This window comes from Cucurbita moschata, unplaced genomic scaffold, assembly GCF_002738365.1.
Source record: "Cucurbita moschata cultivar Rifu unplaced genomic scaffold, Cmos_1.0 Cmo_Scf00042, whole genome shotgun sequence".
In the NCBI taxonomy this organism is placed as follows: domain Eukaryota; kingdom Viridiplantae; phylum Streptophyta; class Magnoliopsida; order Cucurbitales; family Cucurbitaceae; genus Cucurbita; species Cucurbita moschata.
In genome coordinates, this window is record NW_019268558.1 from 166,758 (window position 1) to 181,914 (window position 15,157).

General features: G+C 39.1%; 2 protein-coding genes across 4 annotated transcripts in view; both read left to right on the plus strand.

The window, feature by feature from the left end:
- Positions 1-4,777, plus strand: part of LOC111433443 (DNA ligase 1) — a 12,974-nt gene extending 8,197 nt beyond the window's left edge. The window contains exons 7-11 of the mRNA XM_023070500.1: positions 992-1,045; positions 1,126-1,174; positions 3,609-3,715; positions 4,194-4,306; positions 4,397-4,777. Of these exons, the coding sequence (XP_022926268.1) occupies positions 992-1,045; positions 1,126-1,174; positions 3,609-3,715; positions 4,194-4,306; positions 4,397-4,739 (666 nt within the window). The 3' untranslated portion in view covers positions 4,740-4,777. The remainder of the gene's footprint in view (positions 1-991; positions 1,046-1,125; positions 1,175-3,608; positions 3,716-4,193; positions 4,307-4,396) is intronic.
- Positions 4,778-5,905: 1,128 nt separating this feature from the next.
- Positions 5,906-15,087, plus strand: LOC111433412 (DDB1- and CUL4-associated factor homolog 1-like). Of its 3 annotated transcripts, none has more exons than XM_023070462.1 (14): positions 5,906-6,626; positions 7,421-7,499; positions 7,620-7,736; positions 7,850-8,028; positions 8,117-8,963; positions 9,063-9,160; positions 9,272-9,695; positions 9,801-10,403; positions 10,481-10,663; positions 10,781-11,260; positions 11,650-11,760; positions 12,060-12,178; positions 12,290-13,892; positions 14,261-15,087. In XM_023070462.1, the coding sequence occupies exons 1-14, from the start codon at positions 6,355-6,357 to the stop codon at positions 14,984-14,986; spliced, it is 5,841 nt and encodes a 1,946-aa protein (XP_022926230.1). In that variant the 5' UTR covers positions 5,906-6,354; the 3' UTR covers positions 14,987-15,087. The 3 variants fall into 3 exon arrangements, with proteins under 3 accessions (XP_022926230.1, XP_022926232.1, XP_022926233.1); XM_023070464.1 differs by having other exon boundaries at positions 6,444-6,626; positions 7,432-7,499; XM_023070465.1 differs by lacking the exon at positions 7,421-7,499 and having other exon boundaries at positions 6,539-6,626.
- Positions 15,088-15,157: the final 70 nt, after the last annotated feature.

Here is a 15,157-nt window from a genome sequence, read left to right on the forward strand (position 1 = left end):
CTTATAAAAAAAAAAAAAAAAAAAAAGCAGCGTAATTCCTGCCCGAAGGGAGGTCTTTCTTAATATCTACAAGGGCCATAGAACCCCGTTATCTAAAAACTTTAACTGTTGGCCAATATAATATGAGTGGCTAAGGTGTATAGACCTTTGGTGACTTTGGTGACTTCAGAGATGATTAGAGTTAGGTGATTCCAAGTAATGTTTCAGTTATCTTGATTCAAAGCAGTTGTTTTTGCACTAATTCCATGAAAGTTTAATGGTCATTCGTCCACCTATTTAGTCTTTTAGGAACGGTGTTGTTTCTCCTCAAATAGTCTTTCGGTGCATTTCTTTGTCTTTCTTATTGAAGCTTCCTTTAGGTAGTCAAATTCCGCTTTTATGGAGAGCTTGAATCGATTTGTCATGAACTGGTTATTTACAAAGTAAAATATTTTCCAAAGAAGTTAGAGATTTTTCTCCAATACGTACAAGAGCTAATGATGCTTACTCCGCCATATCTAAGTAGTATAAAATAAAAACTATACCAGAAGATTTGGAAGCAAATTTGGAAGACTTTCCCCAGTTTTCTCAAGTTTCTGAAAATGGTAGCAAAAGTTAATTATAGTCATTTTTTGTATAAGCAGTGTGTTTGTTTTGTTAGGTTTATTTAAAGTTCTTGTTCATGGTTGCTATATGGTTGTGCATCTGTTTTTTTTTTCTTTTTTTTTTCCCTCTCTTTGGGAGTTTGTATCCCTTAAACTTTTAATCCTTTTCAGTATATCAATGAAAAATTGTTTCTCGTTAAAAAAAAAAAAAAAAACAAATATCCCCTAAATGCACAATTGAATAATGAAGGGCCACCAAATATAACAATGAAAAATGTTTCATTAGCTGATGCAGCCAGATGGCTAATTATTTTCAAGTTTATATTCTCACCTGATCACATTGGTAGTTGCATCTGCTTGACTTGAAAAGTCGACCAGCTTCTGATATATATTGTTTTACTTTGCAGCGGAAGGCACTGGATGACAAAATTAAATTCAAGGAGGAACAGGAGCAATTTAAAGTATTTATTTTGATTCAAGTTCTATGTACGGGTAGGGAAGAAATGGTCAAGTTTGAATTTAATATTTTCTACTTTTATAGGTTGAGTTAAGAGGTATGCGTGAGGCTGCAAAATGGAGAAAATCACAAGGTTAGATCATCTGTCTATTCATGTGGCCAATTTTTTCTTGCAAGTTGGGTTCTTCTTTGTTCTTATCCTTCTCTTCTCCTAGTTTTAGGCTATTAGATTGTTTTAATGTGGGAACATGAGTTTCTATTCATGCTATAGGTATAAAACTAAACCATCTTAATTGCAGTTGTCACTAAGAATCTGTAAAGAGTGAGCTTGTTTTTTTGTATGCCCTTTGTATATTCTTTCATTTGTGTTAATGAAAGCTCAGCATACATATATAACAGAGTCTGTAAAGAGGAGTGATGAAATAATGCAATTGGTGCATTAGTTTCTATCTAGGTTATCTTCTTTTATTTGCTATTCATGTGCATGAAAGGAGAGGGAGGGGTATTGGGCTACTTGAAAAAGGTACAAGGGAAATAGAGATTGCAAGTTTCTTTGTGGGGATGGGAATGGAATTGACCGTAGCCCCATCACCACCCTAGAAATTTTAATTAATTTTTAGTATTTGAAAATTTTACCAATTGCTATAAATGAATATCACATCTAATGAATAAATGTTCAATATAATAGTACCAATTTTGCAGCTATTCATTAGTAAGATACTGTCATTGTTACATCCCGCATTTTTCAACCCTTATCAATAGGGCTGCAATTAAAGCACAAGAAACAAAACCAATTCAGTTTATATATGCAACTCTCTATACCCTCTGATGTACATTTCAGAAGCTTACAGTATGAAAATACAATTTAGAGTTCTAAGCCACATAGCCTTATCGCCCTTCAACTCCAGTATGCACGTTACACCATTCGTACCTTCTAAAAAAAGAGTAGCACACTTATAATTAGGCACCATCTCACTAAGAATTAGTACAGTGTCCAACTTATATGCCTCCCGATGTGATAACTGACTCTCAATCATAGTTTACCATCACAAGAATACCATCAATAAGACTCACTCAACTCCTGAGCCAATCAATACTAAATGAGTCTTACATCAGGTTCTACTCAGCTCCCGTGGGTTCATAGTAAGGTTTTCATAGTTGGATTTACATCCTTTAGCTCCTTTGAGCCTATCTCAATCATTGATGTCATTTGACTTGTCTCAATGATGGGTATATAGTGTAGCTCTTCCGAGTTATATCTCAATTATCGATGTTTCATGATCTACTCAACGATTGGTTTTTCATCAACCTTTGAGCTCTCAATGATTGGCTTATGCTATCTTGCTCCATCGAGCTTAGACCATTATTGCCATGTGATCCAGCTCTTTTGAGCATGTCTCCGTGGTTGGATTCATTAGAGTTCACATGTTTTAGCTATGCTCTTACTACTTCCCTGCTATCGATTCAAGTTGCAAATAGGTGAGGCGTGAACTTTTGGAATAGTATATTCCAACGCTATATATCACCTCTGGCACATCACACAACTTGTCACTAACGACTTTTTGGCAGTTCTCATATGTAATAACTATGTGGGGCACAACTCAGCCAGTCAACTATCTCGATATTATGTGGACTTTTGCTCCTCTAAACATTTTTATTGGCAGAGGATAGTTGGAGATCCTCAATAATCCCCACATAAGAATCTGGTGGCCCTACATATCATATGTATCTAGGGCATATCTTAGGTCAACTCTTCCCATATAAATACAAACTCTATCTATCAAGACATTTTACTATTAAAGGTTAACAACACCCTCTAATAGTCCCCGTATTGTACCCCATCAATATAAACATATGGGGAGTAGCCCCGTGCCTTTGCCAGCCACACAATGCTATATAGTCTCATTCTCCTCGAGACAAGTTCACTAAAGATTGGTTGGCTGACCTCTAATAGATCTCACATAGTAACCTAATAACTGGTCCTATAATCTCCTAATAATAGGGTCTATAATCATGAATTATAGCCTGAGTACTATAATTTGCGTAACTAAAAGCATAACTAAAACCTATTATGCTTTTAAAAGTTTACATGTATACTTCATTCAATCATACCCAAATTTTTACATACATACAAGCACTAGTGGGCCTTATCAAGTCAATAGTCAATCGATCTATATATCAAACATACATTCAATCTCATAAAACTCTCACAGTTTAGGAGCACTTCAGTACGCTACCAATAACTAGTAGGCTTTAATAAATCGATCTCAATTAATTCAAGCATGTTCGAGTCATAAATCTAATAACAGATCTCAATAAGCTTGATTCAAATAGGAAACTTTAAACAGCTATTTACATGTCTACTTCAATTTAACGTACTTTAACACACAACAGTTAACATTGACTGGCTATTACAGTCATGTAGATTAGTTGATGAGTTGTGTTTGCTTTCAGTTCATGGACTTTTGCTGTGGATGCTGTACATGAAAAATTGCAATTAGAAGTTGTTCTTTTTTGAGGCTGCATGTCTTTATTTAATCTGGCTGGTGAAACTTCTATGTCTGCAGGAATATCAATGGAGGGTGATGATGAACTCCTTGCGAACATGGATGATGAAGTTAAAGTAGAACCAAAAAGAGATGAATGGATGACAAGCCTACCTCCTGAAAGAAAGGTAAGGCATTCCTTTTTTTGTGTTTTTTACTCTGTAGGTGTTAATTCTCTTCTGCTTTACTGTTTCAAATAGTCTACACTTTTTCTCAAGTTGTGTCTCACCATTTTAATTAAGTTGTTCAAACTCTTTTGAATTTGCAACTATTTTGTGATATTTGTAATACTTCAGGAAAATAGTGATTTCTTATTAAACCTTGTAAATTTCTGAAAATGGCTGCTGAGCTGATCCATTTGATTTAAGTAAGTATTCCAACTAAATTTTCATTAAAATGGGGAAAAAGTAGTTGTCAATTAGGATTCTTATCTTGGAAAATAGATGAAAGTTAAGTGATTGATATCTTGTTTTGTTAACATTAGCATTCGAAGGTTCAAAATCGTTGTTTTGATGTCTTGTAAGCTCAAAACCATTAGTTCTGCGGTATGCTCTAACTTGATGAATAGCAAGGTTGCGTTTTAAACTTTATTTCCTTCTCTTCCAGCCTGGCATGACTATGCAATCTTCTAGATTTAGCAAGGGCTCCAAGGAAGGCCGTGGCGACACTAGTGTTTGGACAGATACACCTTCCGACAGAGCTCAAAAAGCGAAGACAAGGCGAGCATTTGTTACCTTGAAGACTCGAACATTTAGTTCCAAATCTTGTCCATGACAAAATACTAACTAGCGTCGTGTTTGATTGATCAGTTATTTGGAAGCATACAACGAAGCCGCTGCACTTGCTTCAAGCGAAGAAGCAAAGAAGAATAGTTCTGAATCCGCTTTAGTCGACAAATATAATCGAGAAAAACGCTCCAAACCGCTCATAGAGAAGCATCGTGAAGGGGCGAGAAGCAGTGGAAAGAAAAAATCAAAGCAGCAGGTGGGAGAGAAAGAAGAAGAGTGGGTGGGAAAACATCCATGGAAGCCTTGGGATCGTGAGAAGGATTTAACGGCTGGTAGGAAGACCATAAATTTGGATCCTGAGAACATGGCTCAAGGCTTAGGCTCCAGGTTTTCTTCAGGAAGCTACCAAAGGAATTTTCTTTAAGATCCCTTACTATGTACCATGTTCTATTTTGTACTTAATTTTGCAATAAAACAAATTTGTTACGAGTTCAATTGCGTTGTTACATTAATTTATCCTTTTTGTGAAGATTAATATTAATTTATCCTGATTTTTCCTCCACTACAGTATATGTATAGGACAAAAAACAAACAAAATTAAAAATGAGTTGTCACCCGAGCACCCACATCAGTAGCTATAAGAAAATCAACTTGGTGTTTCCCGAAGAGTTCCAAGGGCTTACATAAGACCATCAAAATAATGATGAGTGAGGGGAAAACTGAGGATCCTGATTCAATGATTCCAAAAGAGACGCTGAACTTGGGTAAGGTTCTTGTTGATTGAGGCTGGGCATGAGGTGAGTGAAGTTTGAAGCGAGATTGATAACAAAATCTCCTTAGAGAAAGCATGCATGAGAGAACTCACTTAAGATTATGGCACTACAACTAGTGCGGTTTACATGTTGACCCAACTCAATATGTTTCTAGTAGTAGACCTTGCACCCCAGGATCGTGAGTGGTTAGAGGTTTAGACCTGTGTACACCCAGAGATTGGTTTAGCCTGATGAGCTAACCCCGAGTGTCCTAGAAACGTGATAAGAGATTTTAATTGTTTAGGCACCCCAAACAACCTAGTAGACCTCCACAACATTCAAGAATGAAAAAGGTAGCTTTCCTTCCACTCTGGTACGATGTCGCTGAGCTAGGCATGAGGATGGAAAGGATTTGTGACTCGGTGTTTGATGGATTACCCTAAACGGTGGATCCATCATGTGGTAGGCTGTTGATCATGTAAGTAGTCAATTTGTTACCGTGCATGGAGGATCCATCCTACGGGAGAGTGTGAATCACACGGGTAGCTAGTGGAGCTAACACGTACCGAAGGTAGCACCCCTCAACTTTAGGTGACTTAATGACTTGTCGGATGAGTTGTAACACTCGAAATAAGATTAAGTCGCGGGTGTAAGACCCAAAAAATCCATAAAAGAATTTAAAACATTTAAGCAAGGACAAAAATCTTTCTTGTGTAGCTCTTTCTCTCTCTCTCTTTGCATTTAATATAGGCATAAAGCTTAAAAAAAAAAAAAAGAAGAGATTTTATTATTTTTTATTATTATTATTTTTTCTAATTTCCTCCAAATTCCTATTCAGACCATCGATATATTGAAGGAGCTAGGTCAGGGGAGCGATTCCCTTTAGTATCCGACGGCCCGGCGACGACAGCAGTTTCTGTGTCTCTCCAACGGCGAGTGGTTTCTGCCAGCCTCCGACGACACCGGCTTCTGCCATTTCTTTTACTCTCCAACCGCAACGGCGAGCCTGTTTCTGGACGGACTTCTGTTAACATTCGGATACTCTACTCTCCGACGGCAAAAGAAACCGTACGGCATTCTGTTTCCGAACGATTCCGACGGTGAGAGATTTTCTCTCTTCCTCCGTTCCACTACGGCTCCATAGAAACGCAGCTACTGTACGTATCTTTCAAAGCACATTCGCACAAGGTCACAGAAAAATGTGCGCCAACAACAAAGTAATTCATTTGGACAAACAATGAGCCCCACCATTCCTTCTTTATTCTGTTACGGATCCTAATTTCTTATATGGAACCACCGGCCATGGACGAGCAATCAAACGAGGCGCAAGGTCACGGCGAAGAGCCTCCTGTTCCATCTGCGCCGGCCGTGGCGGAAATTCAATCACAATCTCAAGAAGAACGAGGGGAGGTTCACGAAGAAGAGGAGGCTAAGAATGAAGACGACGAGTTGATTGCCAGGGCACATAATTTGATGGAGAAGATCACTTCTTCGCCTGATAACCCCAGCCCTACTGTTCTTCATGCCCTTGCCTCACTTCTTGAGACTCAAGAGTCCAGGTGAGTGCTTCTTGTTAGTTTGATGATTTTAATACGCTTTGTGGACGTATATGTTTCTGAAACTGAATTTTTAATGTTATGTAACGAGCATGGGAATGGATTCTAGTATGGTGTGCATTGGATGAAATGGTCTTCGTAAGGAAAAGCTTGGCGTTTTTTCATTTTTCTTTTGGTTGTTTGGGTTTCTTTTGTAATATATTTTATTTTTCTGTGGGGTGGAAAAGGAGCTTTACGTAATGAGCCGTTGCAGTTTCTATCAATTATGACTTGGGGTTTATAAAAATTTCATAAATGAAGAACTTACGCCAACCCAACCCTTAACTGACATTACTAGTCAATATGGAAGACGAACATCAGATTTGGTCGACCTTAGACACAAGAATTGAAATAGTGGTAAGATCAACGGTATTCAGGAGATCAAAACGTCATGGAGTGGGCCGCATTACCTACTCGGAAAGTTAACTATTACTAAGGTTTCTCAAATACTGGAGTCCATAGTTTGCTAGTATTCCTGGTTGCGAGCAATAGTTCAAGATCAATTCTAGTTTGACATTTGCTCTAGAGATGGTGAGGTGGGCTTGAATAGAGCTTGCGTTGGCTTTGATGAATGTTTGATCGAAATTTGTTTTATTCTATGTTTGCAGTAGTTGGCCTCATTTTTAGTAATATATACATCATTAAAATGTATGAAAAACAGTGCCATTTATTTGTTTCGGCTATTATTCATATTTCCTTTACTGTTAGCACGATTCTGTGTATAGTTTAAACCTATTTTGTTACACACAATAATGCAGATACATTGCAGAAAATGGTAATTCGTCTAGCAATGCTCGCGTATCTCATAGTATTGGAAGGCTAGGGAATGTAGTCCGGGTAACCTAAATTTTGAGTTATCCTCCTCGTCTTTTAATTTACTTTGGCAGGTTGTTAGGTGATTTAGGAGCAATAATTCATGACATTACTTATTTTGACTTTTTTTCTCCCACTCTGTAGGAGAACGATGAATTTCTTGAATTGATTTCCTCAAAGTTTCTTTCGGACACAAGATACTCAACCTCCATTCAGGCTGCTGCTACAAGACTTCTTTTATGCTGTTCACTGGCTTGGACGGTAAACTGTCTGTCTGTCTCTCTCTCTCTCTTTCTCACACACACTCGCACAATCTTCTTTTGATAGCTGCTTGTTGAGTTTACTCAACGCGATATAACCTTTATGTGTTGCAGTATCCTCACGTTTTTGAGGATGACGTCTTGGAAAACATAAAAAAATGGGTGATGGAGGAAGCCGGGAGGATTTCGACCGAAGATCTAAACTGGAAAAATGAATTAGGAGGAAGGGATGTGTCAGATTCTGAAATGTTAAGGACATATTCTACTGGACTACTTGCTATATGCTTGGTTGGGTATGGCTGCAACTCTGTTTGCCATTCACTTTCATGCACTTCTTCATTTTGCAAAACATGTCAATGTTTGTTTTTCTAATTTTTTCAGTGGGAGTCAATTAGTAGAAGATGTTTTCACGGCTAGATTATCTGCAAAACTTATGCGCTTTCTTCGTGTTCATGTTCTTGGAGACGTGAGTCAAAAAGATGGTAATCATTTAATAGAAGCCAAAAATGCGTCTGGAGCTAGTGGCATCAAAGTTAGAGATGAAAATAGAGTGAGGGTACGACAAGTTCTAGAAACATCTCATTTAGATGATTCAAGAACAGCCGAGGAAAGATCTGTAGATGATCAAGGTTTTGATAGGGATCGTGAGAGAGGCCTAAGTAGGCTGGCACCAGCAGAAGAATGTTGGGCTGGTGAAGAGGAACCTGATGGGTTGGCTACAAGGTCTGATGTCTATGAGGTTGATGTAGAAGGCAAAGACAGATGGCATGCTGTAGATTTTCGGGATGGGAGGACAAAATATGGTGAGCTTGATGACAATGTTAGAGATGACTCTACAAGACACAAAATGAGCCGTAGCAGATCTAGAGGGAAAGGAAGAATGACTGAAGGTGCTCTTGAGATTGATCATGCACTCACTTCACCAATATCTGGTAATAGATGGCGAAGTTCTAGAGAAAGGAGTTCGTTTAAAAATCTGGATGTTAAAAAAGTATCTGATGCTGGTAGGACCGCTGGCAGGATCAATTGTGATATTTCTTCTATGGAAAGAGATGATAATGATGATTGCTACCAAGAATGCAGAGTTGGATCGAAAGATATTTCTGAGCTTGTAAAGAAAGCTGTTTGTGCTGCAGAAGCTGAAGCAAGAGCAGTCGGTGCACCATTAGAAGCCATAAAAGCAGCAGGTGATTCTGCTGCTGAGTTTGTTAAGAGTGCAGCTTTTGAGGTATATGCTTTCTTTCTCTCTCCATCTTTCGTGTGCACACATGAAATTTTTAGAACTCTTTTGTCCTTTATTTCTGAGTTACATGATTTATCTATTTAGGACTTTAAAACTTCGAATGATGAAGAAGCTGCATTTTTAGCTGCTTCTAGAGCTGCAACTACTGTGATTGATGCTGCAAATGCTACTGAGGTTTCCAGGTTTGTTATTTTTATTATGCATATGATGTACTGAAGCGGATGCATTGCACTTTCTCATTTCTCATGTGTTCCATTATGTGGCCTAAAAAATGTGTGGATGGATTGGTACAGGAGCCAGAGCGATTCAAATGTTAGTTCAGCAGATCCAGGTACCACAGGGAAGGAAATGAATGAGCAAACTGAAGATTTTTTCATCCCTGATTTTGACTCCCTCACACAACTGAGAAAGAAATATTGTATTCAATGCCTCGAGATTCTTGGGGAGTATGTTGAAGTACTTGGGCCTGTTTTGCGTGAAAAGGGCATAGATGTATGTCTTACACTACTGCAAAGGAGTTCCAAGCAAAGTGAAACATTGAATGCTGAAATGCTCTTGCCCGATGTGATGAAATTAATCTGTGCTTTGGCTGCTCATCGTAAGTTTGCAGCACTTTTTGTTGACCGAGGTGGCATGCAGAAACTCCTTGCAGTTCCCAGAGTTGCTCTAACATTTTTTGGGCTCTCTTTTTGCTTGTTCACAATTGGTTCCCTCCAGGTTGTAATTGATGCTAAACCTTCTATTTAGCTTCAGCTTTGTATTAGTCTTTCATTTTTGTAGACCCATTATTTCATCTCACTTGCAAGGTTGTTTTCCCCTCAGGGAATAATGGAACGAGTCTGTGCCCTTCCTTCTGACGTTGTCTATCAGGTGGTTCAATTAGCCATCCAGCTTCTTGAGTGCCCACAAGATCAGGCCAGGAAAAATGCAGCCTTATTTTTTGCTGCTGCTTTTGTGTTCAGAGCTGTTCTTGATGCTTTCGACGCTCAAGATGGCCTACAGAAATTACTGGAGCTGTTGAATGATGCTGCGTCTGTGAGGTCTGGAGTGAACTCTGGGGCTTTAGGCCCATCTGGTACAGGAGCTTTGCGAAATGATCGATCACCAACTGAAGTACTTACATCATCTGGAAAGCAAATAGCTTATCATACATGTGTGGCGTTACGTCAGTATTTCAGAGCTCATCTTCTTTTGCTTGTGGAATCTATTCGTCCTAGTAAAAGTAGTCGAAGTGGTGCTCGAAATGCTTCAAGTGTGAGGGCAGCGTACAAACCACTTGATATTAGTAATGAGGCTATGGATACTGTACTTCTCCTTTTACAGAAGGACCGGAAGCTTGGTGCTGCATTTGTAAGAACTCGTTGGCCTGCTGCTGAAAAGTTCTTAAACTGTAATGGGCATATAACCATGTTGGAGTTGTGCCAGGTACTACTATCTAAAATTATACAATCCTCTGTATCCATCTCTCCACACCTTGTTTATTTTTAGTTTTGGTCTTGTAGGCCCCTCCTGTTGATCGTTACTTGCATGATTTACTTCAATATGCATTGGGAGTTCTTCATATTGTAACGTTAGTGCCCAACTGCCGCAAAATGATTGTGAATGCCACATTAAGCAATAATCGTGTTGGTATAGCTGTCATTTTGGATGCAGCAAGTATTGCTAGCAATTTTGTTGACCCAGAGGTAATTGACCAATTTTCAAATATTTTTATTTTACTGCAAATGCTTGAACCAAGCTTTAGAGCAGATAAGTGTTTGAGCTATGAATGGTTTTAGCTTAATACCTAAATATATTTGCAGATCATTCAGCCGGCTTTGAATGTGTTGATCAATCTTGTTTGTCCCCCACCATCAATCAGCAATAAACCACCCGTTGTGGAGAGTAGAGCTGTTTACATGTCTGGTCAGGGAGATCAGAGAGAGCGCAATGGGGAGTCTAGCATTGTAGATCGAGGCAATACTTCAGTCACTGGGCAGGCTAATAACAATAATTCTCAAAATCAAGTTGCAACACCAACATCAAGGTTGGTTGGGGATCGTCGAATATCTTTAGGTGCAGGAGCAGGCTGCGCCGGTCTTGCTGCACAATTGGAACAAGCATATCGTCAAGCTAGGGAAGCAGTCCGTGCTAACAATGGTATTAAGGTTCTTTTGCATCTTCTTCAGCCAAGGATCTTTCTTCCTCCTGCTGCTCTCGATTGTCTACGAGCTCTTGCATGTCGGGTCTTGCTTGGTTTAGCCAGAGATGATACAATAGCACACATATTGACAAAACTTCAGGTATGATTTGTGTTCAAGGGCCTTTTGTCAATAGTATATTTGCGTTTCCTATAAAAAAAGAATGTGTATCCAAGACAATAGGAATTTATTGTACAGGATAAATTGGTTCATCTTATCTTTAGATGTTTGGCATTGCGGTAAAACTGTAAACACGGTGGCTTACATGGTAGTATCCAAGCAAAAAATTGACTCATCTGATTGGACACTGAAAAAATTACTTCAATATATACTTACTACTGTAACCCCATTTTTCTTGTTATACATGGAGATAATTTACATGATTCTTGTTATTACCAGAAAAAAATAAAAAAAATAAACGATTCTATAATGCTATATTTTAAAGTCTCGTTACTTTTTTGAACCCTGGTATATCACAAACTGGTTTACAGGTGGGGAAAAAATTATCAGAACTAATTCGAGATTCAGGTAGCCAGATATCAGGAACTGAGCAAGGTAGGTGGCAAGCGGAGCTTTCCCAGGTCGCTATTGAGCTTATTTCAGTGAGTACCTATTATCTCCATACTGTACCGGTGTGCCGGCTTGTATTTTCATTTCTCTTGATTTCATTGAGAGTGAGCACTCCTACCGATTTCTATTATGTATGCCACATTTATATGCATTATGTTTGCCTATGACTTATTAAACTGAATGTTTACAACCTAGCTTTTGAATGGAGATAGGATGTGCATACATCATACAACATAACTTTATATAGCTATGTTAACAACAGGCTATCACAAGTTATTGTTGTTTTACTGCCAAGTGAGCAACTGACCATGATATTCAATAATATGATTAGATAGTGACAAATTCTGGGCGGGCGAGTGCTTTGGCAGCTAGTGATGCTGCTACCCCAACTCTGAGACGGATAGAAAGAGCAGCCATAGCTGCTGCTACACCTATAACTTACCATTCCAGGTAGTTGCTGATTTATTTTGAATGTGGATTCTATGTAGTGGTTATAGAACACCTTATGATTATCCTGGCATTTTATTTTTGAGTTTCTCATATGCTTGAGTATTATCTCAGGGAACTTCTTCTTTTAATTCACGAGCATCTTCAGGCATCTGGATTAAGCAAAGCTGCCTATGCATTGCTGAAAGAAGCCAGGTTGACTCCTTTGCCTCTTTTAGCAGCTCCATCATCTCTTGCATCATACCAAGTTTCCAAGCTGGAGGCACCCTCATCCCAGCTGCAATTGCCTTATGGTCGAGTCCCATGTGGATTTCTGACTGATAAACCGAAGTCTGCACGAGAAGAAGATACAAGTTTGAAAGGCAATATTAATATGTCTTGTCCAAGGAAAAAGCCGTTGATCTTCTCAACTCCTTTTGGTACAAATTCGAAGTGTCAGCCTAAATCCCTGGAATCTTCTTCCTCAGCAGTTAGAAAATTGTCTAGTGCTTCAAAACAATCTGCTGTGCCTCTATCTTCAAATGAAACAACCCTTGTCATTGATACGGAGTCTCAATGTAAAACACCCATTATCTTGCCCATGAAGCGGAGGTTGTCCGAGTTGAAGGATACTTGCACCATATTGTCCTCAAAGCGACTTCACTCTAATGAGCCAGGACTTTATTCTCCTATTTGTCCTACTTCCATTTCCTCTCGCAAAAGTAGTTTAACAGATTTCGGCTTTTCTACCCCAAAAACTACAAACATGAGAGATCAGCTTGGGCGACCAACTCCTGGGGGTTTTTGGACCGATTGTTTGGATGACAACCAACACAGTAGTTCCCAAGTTGGTTTGATTACACCATCGTCGCATCCTGGGAATCTAAATGACCCTCAACCCAGCAATAGTGAGAGACTAACTCTAGACTCCCTTGTTGTTCAGTATCTAAAACACCAGCACCGCCAATGTCCAACGCCGATAACTACACTTCCTCCATTGTCTCTTTTGCAGCCTCATGTTTGCCCTGAACCAAAACGAAGCCTTGATGCCCCATGGAATGTAACATCTCGTCTTGGTTCACGTGAATTTAGAAGTATATATGGTGGAGTTCATGGCAATCGGAGGGACCGTCAGTTTGTCTACAGCAGGTTTAGGCCTTGGCGAACTTGTCGGGATGATGCTAGTGCTCTTTTGACCTGTCTTTCTTTCCTAGGAGACTCAAGAGTTGCCGTGGGCAGCCACGATGGGGAAGTCAAGATCTTCGATTCCAACAACAATAGCATATTAGAGAGTTGCTCCAGCCATCAGTCTCCTTTAACTATAATGGAGTCATATATTTCTGGCGAGACCCAGTTTGTGCTTTCATCTAGCTCTTTAGACGTAAGGTTATGGGATGCATCCTCCATTTCTGGTGGGCCCATGCATTCATTCGAAGGATGCAAGGCTGCCAGGTTTAGCAACGCTGGGAACGTTTTTGCAGCATTGGCATCTGAGCCTGCTCGACGGGAAATACTCTTGTATGATATTCAGACCTGCCAACTAGAACTGAAACTATCTGATACCAATGTCAGTTCTGCAGGTCGAGGGCTTGCTTATTCTCATGTACACTTCAGCCCTTCGGATACAATGTTGCTCTGGAATGGGGTCTTATGGGATCGACGGGAACCAGGACCTGTCCATCGCTTTGATCAGTTCACTGATTATGGTGGTGGTGGTTTTCATCCAGCTGGGAATGAGGTCAGCTGAACTGTTTTCCTTTGATTATACGAGCATTTACTATTTAAAAAAAAAATCAAACATTTCATGGTGTTTTTTGCCAAAGCTTTTACAAATGAGAAGTGAAATAATATCAAACAATCCAATGTTTCTGTGACATACTACGTTGTTGGCCTTAGATGTCAATACTACGAGAGGAATTTGTGCCAATATTTTGTGGAAAAGCGTTTTATATGCATGATCCTTTTATAGATTGTCCCCATTGGATAATAAGCTAATTTGCTCTTGCATGGACTCTTTTTGGTACTGACATTCGTTCGTAAACCTGTTTTGGACCCTTTCTTTTTCTTGATTTGTTTGGTTACTAATATGGTATATATGCTTTCCAGGTAATTATTAATTCCGAGGTTTGGGATCTACGAAAGCTTAGGCTTCTCCGCAGTGTACCTTCCCTCGACCAAACAGCGATAACATTCAACGCGAGTGGTGATGTAATTTATGCAATCTTGAGGAGAAATCTTGAAGATGTAATGTCAGCTGTTCATACTCGTCGCATCAAACATCCGCTTTTCGCTGCATTTCGGACCATTGATGCAGTGAACTATTCAGATATTGCGACTATCCCACTTGATCGATGTGTCCTTGACTTCACAACAGAGGAAACTGATTCTTTTGTTGGTTTGATCACAATGGATGATCAAGATGAGATGTTTTCTTCTGCACGAGTCTATGAAATTGGTCGTCGAAGGCCCACTGATGATGATTCTGACCCCGACGATGCTGAAAGTGAGAGTGAGGAAGACGATGACGATGACGATGACGATGACGCGGATGATTTGGATCCAATTTTGGGTCTTGATATTGATGGGGATGGTGTGAGTGATTCTGATATGAGTAATGAGGACGATGACGACAGTGTGAGCGATGTTGATGACGAGGATGATGGAGATTTTGTGATGGATGATATTGAGTTTGGTGGGGGTCCTGGAATGTTGGAGATAATGACAGAAGGTGACGATGAAGAAGATGATAGTCAACTTCTGGAATATTTTAGCAGTGGGGAAGATGATGATGACGACGATGATGATTTTGTCAGTAACGGATATGGGTTTTAAGCATTACAGGAGAATCAAAACGATGAGGTCAATTTTGGATGTATTTATTTAATTTTTAGGCAATTTTATTTTAACAATTTAGTTTAGATGAAAGAAATGAAAAAGGCAAAAAAAAAAAAAAAAAAAAAAAAAAAAAAAAAAAAAAAAAAAAAAAAAAAAAAAAAAAAAAAA

What these genes read in the sequence shown, in the direction of transcription:
- LOC111433412 (XM_023070462.1), top strand. Translation starts at nt 6,355, where the DNA reads ATGGAACCACCGGCCATGGACGAGCAATCAAACGAGGCGCAAGGTCAC. An exon ending in CTTGCTATATGCTTGGTTGG is followed by an intron (nt 8,029 to 8,116) that starts GTATGGCTGCAA and finishes TAATTTTTTCAG; the next exon opens with TGGGAGTCAATTAGTAGAAG. An exon ending in CCATGTTGGAGTTGTGCCAG is followed by an intron (nt 10,404 to 10,480) that starts GTACTACTATCT and finishes TTGGTCTTGTAG; the next exon opens with GCCCCTCCTGTTGATCGTTA.